The 17,376-nt window shown below is 38.4% G+C and overlaps 1 protein-coding gene across 1 annotated transcript in view; it reads right to left on the reverse strand.

Annotated features, from left to right (window-relative positions):
- The window catches only part of LOC114202186 (phospholipid-transporting ATPase ABCA3-like), a 176,902-nt gene that overhangs the window by 14,614 nt on the left and 144,912 nt on the right, over positions 1 to 17,376 (reverse strand). The window contains exon 27 of the mRNA XM_088020629.1: positions 261 to 448. Coding sequence (XP_087876755.1) covers positions 261 to 448 — 188 coding nt within the window. The remainder of the gene's footprint in view (positions 1 to 260; positions 449 to 17,376) is intronic.

Here is a 17,376-nt window from a genome sequence, read left to right on the forward strand (position 1 = left end):
GAGATTTAGAGGCTACAGTTCAAATAGAACTGGGATATTTAGTTCCATCTCTGCAAAGGAAAGACATGGAACTACATTGATTTGTCTTATTACTATTACCTGAAACCTAGCAACTTGTGAGATAGTTTTACAATTAGATAATTGTGTGACAGAGGGACCTGGGTGGAGCTGTGCTCATTTATTTCAAACATCAGAAACATAGGGAAGCATGTCAACATTAATGGCAGCAACAAAAAGATCATCATAATGAAATGACTCACCTGTAGGTTCTGATAAGCTTGTCAGCATGGGGTTCCAGTTGCACTGAACTCAACCATCTATTCACATACAGCTGAATTTGGGGCTCAGAGACTCCCCATAATCTGGCACACATGATCATTATTTCCCGACCAGTCATGTATTCCAGCAATGCATCAGATTGAGGACAATAGCCAACTCTTGACTTCACCTGATTATGAGAATTGTCTTAATAAGGACCCAAGTCATCTATCCCGCTGAGCATCCCTGGATGAGATAGAAGACCACAGTCCTCCAGGCCATGTCTCTAAGAATCTTACCAAGAATTTTTCTTTTCTAAAGCCTACACAGCGATGGCTGCTGGATCTATTGTAATAAGTTGGAATAACAGGTTCCTCAATTCACTTTTAATGATCTTGGGAATGAAAAAGTTAAAATCCCGGAGCCCACTGAATTTGGAGGAGTATTAGAATATGAGATTCTCTCCTCATTAATAAGAAACTCTAAAGGACATGGCCACCATGGAAGTTTTTTGCACTGGGTACAACTTACACATTTGTAGATCTTGTTTCACAGTAAGGCTGAACCAGAAGCAAAGCCTTTCCCCACTCCCACAAACAGGAGAATGCAATGAGTGTTGTTTTCCCAATAACCAACCCTTTAATGGATTTGCATTCAGAGGCACACAGACAAGAGAAAAAGATAACATCATTTTATTAAAATTAATTAAAGTTAAAAATAGTTAAAATTATTCTAAATACTTCAAATTCATACCTTTTCCTCTGAGATTTTATTAATTAATTTACAGTAATCCCAGGTTGTTTACACCCCTAATCTCTTGCCAGAAATCAAAATAAACCCTTTCTTCTATTCTAGGTATAAAATTATTCTCCCATCTAATTTTGAAAGTAAATGAGCTTCATACAACCATAACTCAATGAACAAAGAAAAAGATAACCATGAATGCCATCAGTAGAAACAATACTCACGAGAAACATATTTGAAATGACTTCAGATATTGGGATTATCAGATCAAATGTGCAAATGATTGTGCAAATGATACATTTTTAAAACTTAAAAATATATTAATAAAAAAATGAAGCTGGAGGTATCACAATTCCAAATTTCAAGTTGTACTACATCTTGTAGTAGTAATCAAAACACTGTGATACTGGCACAAAAACAGACACATAGATAAACGGAACAGGATAGAAGCCCAGAAACAAACCCATGATTATATGGTCAATTAATCTTTGACAAAAGAGACAAGAATATACAATGGGACAAAAACAGTCTCCAGCCTCTTCAACAAATGGTGTTGGGAAAACTGGACAGCTACATGCAAAAGAATGAAAATGGACTACTTTCTTTCACCACACACAAAAATAAACTCAAAATGGATTAAAGACCTAAATGTGAGACCCAAAACCATAAAATTCTTAGAAGAGAACACAGGCAATAATTTCTTTGACATTGGCCACAGCAAGATTTTTCTAGATATGTCTCCTGAGACAAGGGAAATAAAAGCAAAAATATAATATTGGGACCACATTAAAATAGAAAGCTTCTGCACAGTGAAGGAAACAACAAAACTAAAAGACAACCTACTGAATGCGAGAAGATATTTGCAAATGACATATACAATAAAGGGTTAGTATCCAAAATATGTAAAAAAGAACAAAATATGTAAAGAACTTATACAACTCAACACCCAGAAACCAAATAATCCAATAAAAAATGGGCAGAAGACATGAACAGACATTTCTCCAAAGAAAACATCCAGATGGCCAACAGGCACATGAAAAGATGCTTAACATCACTCATCATCAACGAAATGCAAATCAAAACCACAGTGAGGTATCATCTCACAGCTGTCAGAATGGTTAAAATAAACCACACAAGAAACAACAGGTGCTGAAGAGGGTGTGGAGAAAGGAAAACCCTCCTGCACTGTTGGTGAGAATGGAAACTGGTACAGCCACTGTGGAAAACAGTATGGAGTTTCCTCAAAAAATTAAAAATAGAACTACCCTATGATTGATCCAGTAATTCCACCACTGGGTATTTACCCCAAAGAGAGAAAAACACAATTCAAATGGATAAATGCACCCCAATGTTTATTGTAGCATTATTTACAATAGCCAAATTATGGAGGCAGCCCAACTGTCCATTGACTGATGAATGGATAAAGAAGTGGTATATACATATATATACAATGGAATATTACTCAGTCATTTCAAAGAATTTCAAAGAATGAAATCTTGCCATTTGCAACAACATGGATGGATCTAGAGAGTATAATGCTAAGTGAAACAAGTCAGAGAAAGACAAATACCATATGATTTCATTTCATATGCAGAACTTAAGAAACAAACAAACAAAAGGGAAAAGAGGGAGAGAAACAAACCAAGAAACAGACTCTTAACTATAGAGGACAAATTGATGGTTATCAGAGGGGAGGTAGGTGGGGGATGGGTGAAATAGATGATGGCAATGAAAAGTACACTTATCATGATGAGCATTGAATTATGTATGGAATTGCTGCATCACTATATTGTCCACCTGAAACTGATATTATACTGTATGCTAACCATACTAGAATTAAAATTAAAAACTTTATAAAATTTAAAAAATCTTTATGAAAAAGAAAAGGATAAAGTCACTCGGATATTTTAGGAATGAACCATATATAACACCTAAAAACTAAAAATAAATAATAAATAAAGCATGTTACAAACTTTGTGAATGCATTTGACAGCAATTTAATGACAATGGAAGAAATTAACTTAGCCTGGAGATTAGGTAATAAGAAAGCACCTAGGATGCAGCACAAAAATTAACAAAAATGGGGAATCATGAAAGTGAGAGATACATTGGAAATATCTGGATAGCTGAACTTGCAGAAGGAGAGAAAGAAAGGAACAGGAGAAATAGTTGAGGAAATCGTAAGTGAAAATGATCCAGAACCAATTAAAGATACCAATTGATAAATTGAAGAATGTCAACACATTCCAAGCAGGACAAAATTTTAAAAGATTCATATCTAAATATTTCATGTTGAAGCTTATGTAAAACAAAGAAAATATAAAAGGCAGCTACAGAGAAAAGAAAGATTATCTAAAAGGAATATCAGACTGAGCTAATTTCTCAAAAGTAGATGGAAACTATGGATGGTGAAATAACAGCTCAATTTGCTAAAGAAAAATAATGGCAAACCTCAAATTCTATAAACAATGAAAATATCTTTTGTCAATGAGGGTAAATAAGAGGTATTTACAGGTAAAAACAAAACATGAATAAGAAAATTTGCCTGTGAGTTTCAGATTGAGAATCTGCAACTGCCATTTCTATTCCATGCTGAGGAGAGGTTCTAGCCATTGTAATAAGGTAAGAAAAAAAAAAGCATAGGGTTGGAAAGGAAAATAAACCTTTGTTATCTGGAGCAGTCAATGATTTATAAGTAAACATTCCAATATAATTTATAGATAAATATTAGAATTAAGAGAATTTAGTAATTTTGTTCAATACAAGTTCAATATTTAAAAATCAGTTGCACTCAGGGTGCCTGGCTGGCTCAGTTGGTTAAGCATTAGGTTCTTGATTTCAGCTCAAGTGATGATCTCAGGGTCCTGGGATCCAGCCCCACGTTGGGCTCTGTGCTCAATGGGGAGTCTGCTTCTCTCCCTCTCTCTCTGCCTCTCCCCTTGCTCACACACACACTCTAAAATAAACAAATAAATCTTTTAAAAAAATCAGTTACACTCAATAGACCACCAGCACATAAAAAATATAAAATCATTTAAATATTAAAACATAATATATATAGAAATAAATTGCACACAGTATTATTGCTTCTTGATCTTATATCCAAAGAAGCTGAATTCTCTGTTTAGTGTAAAATTCCTATACAACTTTAAAACCATTATTCTGAGACATTTAATGAGATCCAACACATGGAAAGATATGTTCACTACAAGTATGTCAATCTTCTGGAATCCCACTTAAAATCCCAGGATTTTTATGCAAAGATAAGCTAATTCCTCAATTCATCTATAATTTAATTTTTGTTTAATTTTTTAAAAAAGATTTATTTATTTTTTTGAGAGAGATCACGAGCAAGGGGAGGGGCAGAGATAGAGGGAGAGAGAAAATCCTCAAGCAGACTCCCCACTGAGCTTGGACCCCCAATCCGGGGCTTCATCCCAGGACCAAGAGATCATGGTCTTAGCCAAAATCAAGAGTTGGATGCTTAACTGACTGAGCCACCCAGGAGCTCCTCAGTAGAATTTTTTTTTTAAATTTTTTTATTGTTATGTTAATCACCATATATTACATCATTAGTTTTTAGTGCAGTGTTCCATGATTCATTGTTTGTTCATAACACCCAGTGCTCCATGCAGAACGTGCCCTCCTCAATACCCATCACCAGGCTAACCCATCCCCCTACCCCCCTCCCCTCTAGAACCCTCAGTTTGTTTTTCAGAGTCCATCATCTCTCATGGTTCGTCTCCCCCTCTGACATACTCCCCTTCTCTTCCTCTCCTGTTATCTTCTTCTTTATCTTTTTTCTTAACATATGTTGCGTTATTTGTTTCAGAAGTACAGATCTGTGATTCAACAGTCTTGCACAATTCACAGCGCTCACCGTAGCACATACCCTCCCCAATGTCTATCACCCAGCCACCCCATCCCTCCCACCCCCAACCACTCCAGTAACACTCAGTTTGTTTCCTGAGATTAAGAATTCCTCATATCAGTGAGGTCATGTGATACATGTCTTTCTCTGATTGACTTATTTCACTCAGCATAACACCCTCCAGTTCCATCCACGTCGTTGCAAATGGCAAGATCTCATTCCTTTTGATGGCTGCATAATATTCCATTGTGTATATATACCACCTCTTCTTTATCCATTCATCTGTCAATGGGCATCTTGGCTCTTTCCACAGTTTGGCTATGGTGGACATTGCTGCTATAAACATTGGGGTACACGTACCCCTTCGGGTCCCTACATTTGTATCTTTGTGGTAAATACCCAGTAGTGCAATTGCTGGATCGAACGGTAGCTCTAATTTCAACTGTTTGAGGAACCTCCGTACTGTTTTCCAGAGTGGTTGCACCAGCTTGCATTCCCACCAACAGTGTAGGAGGGTTCCCCTTTCTCCACATCCCCGCCAACATCTGTCGTTCCCTGACTTGTTAATTTTAGCCATTCTGACGGGTGTGAGGTGGTATCTCATTGAGGTTTTGATTTGGATTTCCCTGATGCCGAGCGATGTTGAGCACTTTTTCATGTGCCTGTTGGCCATTTGGATGTCTTCTTTGGAGAAATGTCTGTTCATGTCTTCTGCCCATTTCTTGATTGGATTATTTGTTCTTTGGGTGTTGAGTTGGATAAGTTCTTTATAGATTTTGGATACTAGCCCTTTATCTGATATGTCATTTGCAAATATTTTCTCCCATTCTGTCGGTTGTCTTTTGGTTTTGTGGACTGTTTCTTTTGCTGTGCAGAAGCTTTTTATCTTGATGAAATCCCAATAGTTCATTTTTGCCCTGGCTTCCCGTGCCTTTGGCGATGTTTCTAGGAAGAAGTTGCTGCGGCTAAGGTCGAAAATGTTGCTACCTGTGTTTTCCTTTAGGATTTGGATGGACTCCTGTCTCACGTTTAGGTCTTTCAACCATTTGGAGTCTATTTTTGTGTGTGGTGTAAGGAAATGGTCCAGTTTCATTCTTCTGCATGTGGCTGTCCAATTTTCCCAACACCATTTGTTGAAGAGACTGTCTTTTTTCCATTGGACATTCTTTCCTGCTTTGTCAAAAATAAGTTGACCATAGAGTTGAGGGTCCATTTCTGGGCTCTCGATTCTGTTCCATTGATCTATGTGTCTGTTTTTGTGCCAGTACCATACTGTCTTGATGATGACAGCTTTGTAATAGAGCTGGAAGTCCGGAATTGTGATGCCGCCAGCTTTGCTTTTCTTTTTCAGTATTCCTCTGGCTATTCGGGGTCTCTTCTGGTTCCATACAAATTTTAGGATTATTTGTTCCATTTCTTTGAAAAAAGTGGATGGTATTTTGATGGGGATTGCATTGAATGTGTAGATTGCTCTAGGTAGCATTGACATCTTCACAATGTTGATTCTCCCAATCCATGAGCATGGAACGTTTTTCCATTTCTTTGTGTCTTCTTCCATTTCTTTCCTGAGTATTTTATAGTTTTCTGAGTACAGATCCTTTGCCTCTTTGGTTAGATTTATTCCTAGGTATCTAATGGTTTTGGGTGCAATTGTAAATGGGATAGACTCCTTGATTTGTCTCTCTTCTGTCTTGTTGTTGGTGTATAGGAATGCCACTGATTTCTGTGCATTGATTTTATATCCTGCTACTTTACTGAATTCCTGTATGAGTTCTAGCAGTTTTGGGGTGGAGTCTTTTGGGTTTTCCACATACAGTATCATATCATCTGCAAAGAGTGAGAGTTTGACTTCCTCTTTGCCGATTTGGATGCCTTTGATTTCTTTTTGTTGTCTGATTGCTGTGGCTAGGACTTCTAATACTATGTTGAATAGCAGTGGTGATAGTGGACATCCCTGCCGCGTTCCTGACCTTAGGGGAAAAGCTCTCAGCCTTTCCCCATTGAGAATGATATTCGCTGTAGGTTTTTCATAGATGGTTTTTATGATATTGAGGTATGTACCCTCTATCCCTATACTCTGAAGAGTTTTGATCAAGAAAGGATGTTGTACTTTGTCAAATGCTTTTTCTGCATCTATTGAGAGGATCATATGATTCTTGTTCTTTCTTTTGTTAATGTATTGTATCACGTTGATTGATTTGCGGATGTTGAACCAGCCTTGCAGCCCAGGAATAAATCCCACTTGGTCGTGGTGAATAATCCTTTTAATGTACTGTTGGATCCTAGTGGCTAGTATTTTGGTGAGAATTTTTGCATCCATGTTCATCAAGGATATTGGTCTGTAATTCTCTTTTTTGATGGGGTCTTTGTCTGGTTTTGGGATCAAGGTAATGCTGGCCTCATAAAATGAGTTTGGAAGTTTCCCTTCCATTTCTATTTTTTGGAACAGTTTCAGGAGAATAGGTATTAATTCTTCTTGAAATGTCTGATAGAATTCCCCTGGGAAGCCATCTGGCCCTGGGCTTTTGTTTCTTGGGAGATTTTTGATGACTACTTCAATTTCCTTAGGGGTTATAGGTCTCTTCAGGTTTTCTATTTCTTCCTGGTTCAATTTTGGTAGTTGATACATCTCTAGGAATGCACCCATTTCTTCCAGGTTATCTAATTTGCTGGCATAGAGTTGCTCATAATATGTTCTTATACTTGTTTGTATTTCTTTGGTGTTGGTTGTGATCTCTCCTCTTTCATTCATGATTTTGTTGATTTGGGTCATTTCTCTTTTCTTTTTGATCAGTCTGGCCAGGGGTTTATCAATCTTGTTAATTCTTTCAAAGAACCAGCTCCTAGTTTCGTTGATCTGTTCTACTGTTCTTTTGGTTTCTAGTTCATTGATTTCTGCTCTGATCTTTATGATTTCTCTTCTCCTGCTGGGTTTAGGCTTTATTTGCTGTTCTTTCTCCAGCTCCTTTAGGTGTAGGCTTAGGTTGTGTATTTGAGACCTTTCTTGTTTCTTGAGAAAGGCTTGTATTGCTATATACTTTCCTCTCAGGACTGCCTTTGCTGTATCCCAAAGATTTTGAACAGTTGTGTTTTCATTTTCATTGGTTTCCATGAATTTTTTTAATTCTTCTTTAATTTCTTGGTTGACCCATTCATTCTTTAGTAGGATGCTCTTTAGCCTCCATGTATTTGAGTTCTTTCTGACTTTCCTCTTGTGGTTGAATTCTAGTTTCAAAGCATTGTGGTCTGAAAATATGCAGGGAATGATCCCAATCTTTTGGTACCGATTGAGATCTGATTTGTGACCTAGGATGTGATCAATTCTGGAGAATGTTCCATGGGCACTAGAGAAGAATGTGTATTCCGTTGCTTTGGGATGGAATGTTCCGAATATGTCTGTGAAGTCCATTTGGTCCAGTGTGTCATTTAAAGTCTTTATTTCCTTGTTGATCTTTTGCTTAGATGATCTGTCCATTTCAGTCGGGGGGTGTTAAAGTCCCCCACTATTATTGTATTGTTGTCAATGTGTTTCTTTGCTTTTGTTATTAATTGCCTTATATAATTGGCTGCTCCCATGTTCGGGGCATAGATATTTACAATTGTTAGATCTTCTTGGTGTATAGACCCTTTAAGTAGGATATAGTGTCCTTCCTCATCTCTTATTACAGTTTTTGTTTTAAAATCTAGTTTGTCTGATATAAGGATTGCCACCCCAGCTTTCTTTTGGTGTCCATTAGCATGGTAAATGGTTTTCCACCCCCTCACTTTCAATCTGGGGGTGTCTTTGGGTCTAAAATGAGTCTCTTGCAGACAGCATATTGATGGGTCTTGTTTTTTAATCCAATCTGATAGCCTGTGTCTTTTGATTGGGGCATTGAGCCCATTTACATTCAGGGTAACTATTGAAAGGTATGAATTTAGTGCCATTGTATTACCTGTAAGGTGACTGTTAACTGTCTGTTGTCTGTGTTCATTTCTGCTCTTTGCTGCTTTTAGGTTCTCTCTTTGCTTAGAGGACCCCTCTCAATATTTCTTGGAGGGCTGGTTTCGTGTTTGCAAATTCCTTTAGTTTTTGTTTGTTCTGGAAGCTTTTTATCTCTCCTTCTATTTTCAATGAGAGCCTAGCTGGATATAGTATTCTTGGCTGCATATTTTTCTCGTTTAGTGCTCTGAAGATATCTTGCCAGTCCTTTCTGGCCTGCCAGGTCTCTGTGGATAGGTCTGTTGCCAATCTAATGTTTCTACCATTGTAGGTTACATATCTCTTCTCCCGAGCTGCTTTCAGGATTTTCTCTTTGTCTCTGAGACTCGTAAGTTTTACTATTAGATGTCGGGGTGTTGACCTATTTTTATTGATTTTGAGAGGGGTTCTCTGTGCCTCCTGGATTTTAATGCCTGTTTCCTTCCTCACATTAGGGAAGTTCTCTGCTATAATTTGCTCCAATATACCTTCTGCCCCCCTCTCTCTCTCTTCTTCTTCTGGGATCCCAATTATTCTAATGTTGTTTCGTCTTATCGTATCACTTATCTCTCGAATTCTGCCCTCGTGATCCTGTAGTTGTTTCTCTCTCTTTTTCTCAGCCTCTTTATTTTCCATCATTTGGTCTTCTATATCGCTGATTCTCTCTTCTGCCTCATTTATCCTAGCATTTAGTGCCCCCATTTTTGATTGCACCTCATCAATAGCCTTTTTGATTTCGATTTGGTTAGATTTTAGTTCTTTTATTTCTCCAGAAAGGGTTTCTCTAATAACTTCCACCCTTTTTTCAAGCCCAGCTAGTATCTTTAAAGTCATGATCTGAACTCTAGGTCCGACATCGTACTAATGTCCGTATTGAGTAGGTCCCTGGCTGACGGTACTACCTCTTGTTCTTTTTGCTGAGGTGATTTCTTTCGTCTTGTCATTTTGTCCAGAGGAGAACAGATGAATGAGAGCACAAAAGGCTAACAGGTTTACAACGTCCCCAGCAAATATACTGTATACAAATCAGAAAAGACCTGAAACCAGGGGAAAAGAAAGGGAAAGAAAGAAAAAAGAAAGAGAAAAAGAAAAAAAAGATAAAAACAAAAACAAAACAATTCAAAAAAGGCAGAATATGATCAAATATGATCAGGCTAGTGCATAGATCAGTGCCACACACTAGATTTTGGGCATATTTTGGTCTGTTAGAAAAAAGTGCCTCCTAAAATTTTAAAGGAAGAAAGACATATATGTACAAAATAAGGATTGATACAATGAAGGGATGGAAGATGACTGTAAAGATGAAAATTATAAAAGATTTTATAAAAGGACTTGGTAAGATAAGTTGTTTGAAAAAAGAAAGAAGATTTAAGGAAAAAAAAAAAAGGAAAAAGGGAGAGAATGTGATCAGGCAGGAGACTAGGACAAAGCCATATACTAGTGATTTAGGGTATATTTTGATCTGTTAGAAGAAACTGTACCTCAAAATTTTAAAGAGAGAACAACTTATATATATATGCCAAAAAGAAGGGTAACTACTATGAAGGGATAAAATATGACTCTAAAAATGAAAAAAAAAATAAAAAATGTTTTTTTTTTTTTTAAAAGGGATTGATAAGATGTTGGTTGAAAAAGGGAAAAAGAAAAATAAAAAAAGTCAACAAAAATTAACTTTGATGAAATAATGAATCATGGTAAAAAAAAAAAAAAAAAGCCATGAATCTATTATGTGCAGTATTCCCCTAGCGCTGGAGTTCTCCTATTCTCCTTGATCGGTAAACTTGGTCTTGGCTTGCTGGCTGTTCGTGCTGATCTTCTGGGGGAGGGGCCTGTTGCTGTGGTTTCCAAATGTCTTTGCCGGAGGCAGAATTGCCCCGCCCTTGTCGGTCTGGGCTAAGGAAGCTGCTCCAGTTTGCTCTCAGGAGCTTTTGTTCCCTGCAAGCTCTCGGTACAGCTTTGGAGGACCTGGGCAGAAATGGTGGCCTCCCAATCTCCACTCGGAGGAGCTGAGAACTCGGGGCCCCGCCCCTCAGTGTGCCCCCAGAGAAAAGCAGTCACTTCCGTGTCCTCGGTCTCCGGCCGCACTCCGTGCTCACCCAGCCTGTGATCGAGCGTTGCTATCTCTGGCACCCGACCCCGCGGGGAGTCTCCAAACCCAGCAGATCCCTGCAGTGCGTTCCCGCACCGCTCCTCCCCGGGAAGGAAGGGGAGTCTCCCCGGATCTGCTGCCTGCTGGATCCCTGCTGGAGGAGCCGTGCCCCGACTGGGCCGCAGATCACAGTTTATGGCAACCCCGAGCTGAGAGCCCGCGACTCTGCTTCGTCTCTGCAGCCGGCTTCCCCGCTCTGATACCTGGGAGCTCTGCCGCACTCAGGCACCCCCGGTCTCTCTGTGACCCCAAGGGTCCTGAGACCGCACTGTCCGGGGAGGATTCCACCCCCCGCTTAGCCACTGCAGGGACGTCCCTCCGCCGAGCCAACTTCTAAAAGGTCCGATTTTGTGCTCCGCGGCTCTATGACTTGCCAGAAGCGGCCGGCGGAGGCCCCTCCCCCACCGTCTATCCTCCCGAATATCGCCTCAGATTCACTTCTCCGCATGCCCTACCTTCCAGTAAGTGGTCGCTTCTCTGTTTAGAGAGTTGTTGCTACTCTCCTGTTCGATCTCCTGTTGAGTTTGTAGGTGTTCAGAATGGTTTGATCCCTATTCAGCTGAATTCCTGAGACCAGACAAAATCTAGGTCTCCTACTCCTCCCTCAGTAGAAATTTTTGAGGCTAGAATGTAGTGGAATGATATATTTAAAGTGAGAAAAAAACATCTATACCAATGAAACTGTCCTTCAAAAATAAGGAGAAAATAAGAAATTCCCCAATAAACGAAAGATGAGGGAGTTCATTACCATCAGATCTACCCTACAATAAATGCTAAAAACACTCTTTTACATTGAAATTAATGGACACTAGACAGTAAATTAAAGCCATATGAAGAGATAAAGATCTCTGGTAAAGCTAAATACACTAGCTCCTATGAAAACCAGAATTGTTATAATTTTGATTTATGATTCAAATATTTATTTCATACAGTATTTGAAAGGTAAATGCATAAAATAATATTTAATGGTACACAAAGTATAAAGATGTATTTTGTGATAACAATGACAAAGTGTGGACATGGGAACAGAGGTGTATAGGAGTAGAGTTTTTTGTGTGATTGAATTTCAGTTGGTATCAATTCAAAAGAGATGGTTACAACTTTAGAATGTTAGATGAAATCCCAATGGTAATCACAAAGAAAATATCTGTATATATACACAAAAGGAAATGTAACTACAAAAAAATCAGCTAAATACAATATAAGGCAGTAATGGAGGAAATTAGGGGCAAAAAAATCTAAATAAGAGATACAGAAAACAAGAAATGGCAAAAGTAAGTCCTTCTCTATTAGCAATTTTTTTTTAAAGATGTTATTTATTTATTTGAGAGAATGAGAGACCACAAGTAGTGGGGAGGAGCAGGAGAGGGAGAGGAAGTCTCCCAGGTGATCAGAGAGCCTAAAGCAGGACTGGATCCCAGGACCCAGGATCATGACCTGAGCCAAAGGCAGACATGTAACCAGTTGAGTCACCCAGGTGCCCCTCTATCAGTAATTACTTTAAATGTAAATGGATTTAATTCCCCACTCAAAAGGCATAGATTGGCAAAATGAATTTAAGAAAACAAACATGATCCAAATATCCACTATCTAGTCAGATTCACTTATGTTTAAGGACACAAATAGGTTGAGGGGCGCCTGGGGGGCTCAGTTGTTAAGCGTCTGCCTTCGGCTCAGGTCATGATCCTTTGGCCTTGGGATCGAGCCCCGCATTGGGCTCCCTGCTCCGCGGGAGGCCTGCTTCTCCCTCTCCCACTCCCCCTGCTTGTGTTCCTTCTCTCTCTCTCTCTCTCTCTCTCTGTCAAATAAATAAATAAATAAAATCTAAAAAAAAAAAGAGAAAAAGAAAGGACACAAATAGGTTGAGAGTAAAAGGACAGGAAAAAAATTTCATGCAGATAATGCCCAAAAGAGCTGGGTGGCTGTACTATTATTAGAAAAAATAGACCTGAAGTCAATAACTATGACAAGGACAAATACAGTATTATATATTGATGAAAGGATCAATTTACCATGAATATAGAACAGTTATACATATATATGCACCAAATATCAGAGCTCCAAAGTATATGAAGAAAGCAATAATAGATTTGAAGGGAAAAGTAAGCAGCTGAAAAATATCAGTTGGAGACTTCAATACCCCACTTTTACTTATTTTCTTTAAATTTTATTATGGAAGTATAGTTGGCATACTATGTTATATTAGTTTCAGATGTACCACATTGTAATTCAATTCTATACATTATGCAATGCTCACCATGATAAGGGTAGTTACCATCTGTCACTAAACAATGTTATTATAATATTACTGACTATATCCCCTATACTGTATTTATCATCCCCATGACTTATTTATTTTATAACTGGAAGTTTGTACCTCTTAATCCCCTTCACCTATTTTGTCTATCCCCATCCCTTCCCTCTTGGAAACTCCCAGTTTGTTCTCTGTATCTAGAGTCTGTTTCTGTTTTTGTTTGTTCATTTGTTTTTTCTTTTAATTTTTTAAAATTTTGATTTAAAAATATTTTTAATGTTCAATTAGCCAACATATAATACATCATTAGTTTTTGATGTAGTGTTCAACAACTCATTAGTTGTGTATAACACCCAGTGCTCATCAAAACACGTGCCCTCCTTAATCCCATCACCCTGTTAACCCCTCCCTTCTGTAACCCTCAGTTTGTTTCCCAGAGTCCAGAGTTCTTCATGGTTTGTCTCCCTCTCTGATTTCTTCCCACTCAGTTTTCCCTCCCTTCCCCTGTGGTCCTCTGCACTATTCCTTATGTTCCATATATGAGTGAAACCATACAATAATTGTCTTTCTCTGCTTCACTTATTTGACTTAGTATAATCCCCTCCAGTTCCAGCCATGTCAATGTGAATGGTGGATATTCATCCTTTCTGATGGCTGAGTAATATTCCATTGTATATATGAACCACAGCTTCCTTATCCATTCATCTGTTGAAGGACATCTTGGCTCCTTCCACAATTTCCCTATTGTGGACATCGCTGCTATGAGCATTGGGGTACATGTGCTCCTTTTTTCACTATGTCTGTATCTTTGGGGTACATACCTAGTAGTGCAGTTGCTGGGTTGTAGGGTAGCTCTATTCTTAACATCTTGAGGAACCTCCATACTGTTTTCCAGAGCGGCTGTACCACCTTGAATTCCCACCAACAGTGTAAGAGGTTTCACCTTTCTCCACATCCTTGCCAACACTTGTTGTTTCCTGTCTTGTTAACTTGTGCCATTCTAACTGGTGTAAGGTGGTATCTCATTGTGGTTTTGATTTGTATTTCCCTGATGGCTAGTGATGTTGAACATTTTTTCATGTGTCTGTTAGCCATTTGTATGTCTTCTTTTGAAGAAGTGTCTGTTCATGTCTTCTGCCCATTTATGAAGATTATTGGTTTTTTGGGTGTTGAGTTTGAGAAGTTCTTTATAGATCTTGGATACCAGCCCTTTCTTTATCTGTTAAGTCATTTGCAAATATCTTCTCCCATTCCGTGGGTTGCCTTTTAGTTTGCTGACTGTTTCCCTTTGCTGTGCAAACTTTTATCTTGATGAATTCCCAAAAGTTCATTTTTGCTTTTGTTTCCCTTGCCTTTAGAGACATGTCTTGAAAGAAGTCAAGTTGCTGTGGCCAATTACTGCTTATATTCTCCTGTAGGATTTTGATGGATTCCTGTCTCACATTGAGGTCTTGCACCCATTTTGAGTTTATCTTTGTGTATGGTGTAAGAGAGTGGTCCAGTTTCATTCTTCTGCATGTGGCCGTCCAATTTTCCCAGCACCATTTATTGAAGAGACTGTCTTTTTTCCATTAGATCAATTCTTTCCTGCTTTGTCAAAGATTATTTGACCATAGAATTGAGGGTCCATATCTGGGCTCTCTATTCTGTTCCATTGATCTATGTGTCTGTTTTTGTGCCAGTACCATGCTGTTTTGATGATCTCAGCTTTGTAATATAACTTGAAGTCAAGCATTGTGATGTCCCCAGGTTTGGTCTTCTTTTTCAACAATCCCCTGGCGACTCAGAGTCTTGTCTGGTTCCATACAAATTTTAGATTGTTTGTTCCAGCTCTGTGAAAAATGTCTATGGTGTTTTGATAGGGATTGCATTGAATGTGTAGATTGTTCTGGGCAGCATAGATATTTTCACAATGCTTATTCTTCCAATCCATGAGCATGTAATATTTTTCCATCTCTTTGTGTCTTCCTCCATTTCTTTCATAAGTGTTCAGTAGCTTCTAGAGTATAGATCCTTTACCTCTTTGGTTAGGTTTATTCCGAGGTATCTTACGGCTCTTTTTGCAATTGTAAATGGGATCAATTCCTTCATTTCTCTTTCTTCAGTCACATTGTTAGTGTATAGAAATACAGCTGATTTCTGTGCATTGATTTTTTTATCCTGCTACGTTGGTGAATTGCTGTATAAGTTCTACTAATTTGGGGGTGGAGTCTTTTGGGTTTTCCACATGGAGTATCATGCCATCTTTGAAGAGTGAGAGTTTGACTTTTTCTTTGCCAATTTGAATGACATTTATTTATTTGTTTGTTTATTTATTTATTTGTCTGATTGCTGAAGCTAGGACTTCTAGTACTATGTTGAATGGCAGTGGTGAGAGTGGGCATCCCTGTCGTGTTCCTGACCTTAAGGGAAAAGTTCTCAGTTTTTCCCCATTGAGAATGATAGTCACTGTGGGCTATTCATAGATGGCTTTTATGACATTGAGGTATGTTCCCTCTATCCCTATATTTTGAAGACCTTTAATCAAGAAACGATGCTGTATTTTGTCAAATGCTTTTTCTGCATCAATTGAAAGGATCATATGGTTCCTGTCTCTTCTTTATTAATGTGATCTATCACATTGATTGATTTGCAAATGTGGAACCACCCTGGCATCACAGGAATAAATCCCACCTGGTCCTGGTGAATAATCTTTTCAATGTAGTGTTGGATCCTCTCACCTAATATCTTGGTGAGAATTTTGGCATCCATGTTCATCAAGGATATTGCTCTGTAATTCTCCTTTTTGATGGGGTCTTTGTCTGGTTTGGGGATCAAGGTAATGCTGGCCTCATAGAAAGAGTTTGGAAATTTTCCTTCCGTTTCTATTTTTTAGAATAGCTTCAGTATAATAGGTATGATTTCTTCTTTAAATATTTGGTCGAATTCCCCTGGGGAGCCATCTGGCCCTGGACTCTTGTTTTTTGGGGAGGTTTTTGATTACTGTTTCAATTTCCTTCCTGGCTATTGGTCTATTCAGATTGTCTATTTCTTCCTGTTTCAGTCTTGGTAGTTTATCAGTGTCCAGGAATGCATCCATTTCTTCTAGTTTGCCTAGTTTGTTAGCCTATAGCTGCTGGTAATAAATTCTAATAATTGCCTCTATTTCCTTGGTATTGGTCATGATTCCTCCCCTTTCATTCATATCTTTCAATAGTTAACTCTCAGCGTGAACAGGCTGAATGCTCCCATCAAATGGCAGAGGGTTTCAGATTGGATAAAAAAGCAGAATCCATCCATATGCTGTCTATAAGAGACTCATTTTGAACCTAAAGACACCTCCAGACTGAAAGTGAGGGGATGGAGAATGATTTATCATGCCAATGGACCTCAAAAGAAAGCTGGGGTAGCAATTCTCATATCAGACAAATTAGATTTTAAACCAAAGACTGTAGTAAAGATGTAGAAGGACACTATATCATACTTAAAAGGTCTATCCAACAAGAAAATCTAACAATTGTAAATATCTCTGCCCCCAACATGGGAGCACCCAACTATTAACCAAAATAAAGAATCATATTGATAATAATACATTAATAGTAGACTTCAGCAATAGACAGATCATCTAAGCAGAATATCAACAAAGAAACAAGAGCTTTGAAGGACACATTGGACCAGATGGACTTTGTAGGTACATACAGAACATTCCATCCTAAAACAACAGAATACTCATTCTTCTTGGGTGCACACGGAACTTGCTCCTGAATAGACTACATACTGGGTCACAAATCAGGTCTCAACCAATACCAAAAGATTGAGATTTTCCCTGCATATATTCAGACTACAGTGCATTGAAACTGGAACTCAACCGCAGGGAAAAATTTCGAAGGAACGCAACCCTTGGAGGTTAAAAAGCATCCTGCTAAAGGATGAATGGGTCAACCAGGAAATTAAAGAGGAACTTGAACAGTTCATGCAAACCAAAGAATATGAAAACACATTGGTTCAGAACCTATGGCATACTGCAAAGGTGGTCCTTACAAGGAAATATATAGTCAACCAGGAAATTAAAGAGGAACTTGAACAGTTCATGCAAACCAAAGAATATGAAAACACATTGGTTCAGAACCTATGGCATACTGCAAAGGTGGTCCTTACAA

The sequence above is a fragment of the Eumetopias jubatus genome, unplaced genomic scaffold (assembly GCF_037043125.1).
Source record: "Eumetopias jubatus isolate StellerSeaLion01/CBP00866 unplaced genomic scaffold, mEumJub1_p1.0 scaffold_91, whole genome shotgun sequence".
Taxonomy (NCBI): Eukaryota; Metazoa; Chordata; class Mammalia; order Carnivora; family Otariidae; genus Eumetopias; species Eumetopias jubatus.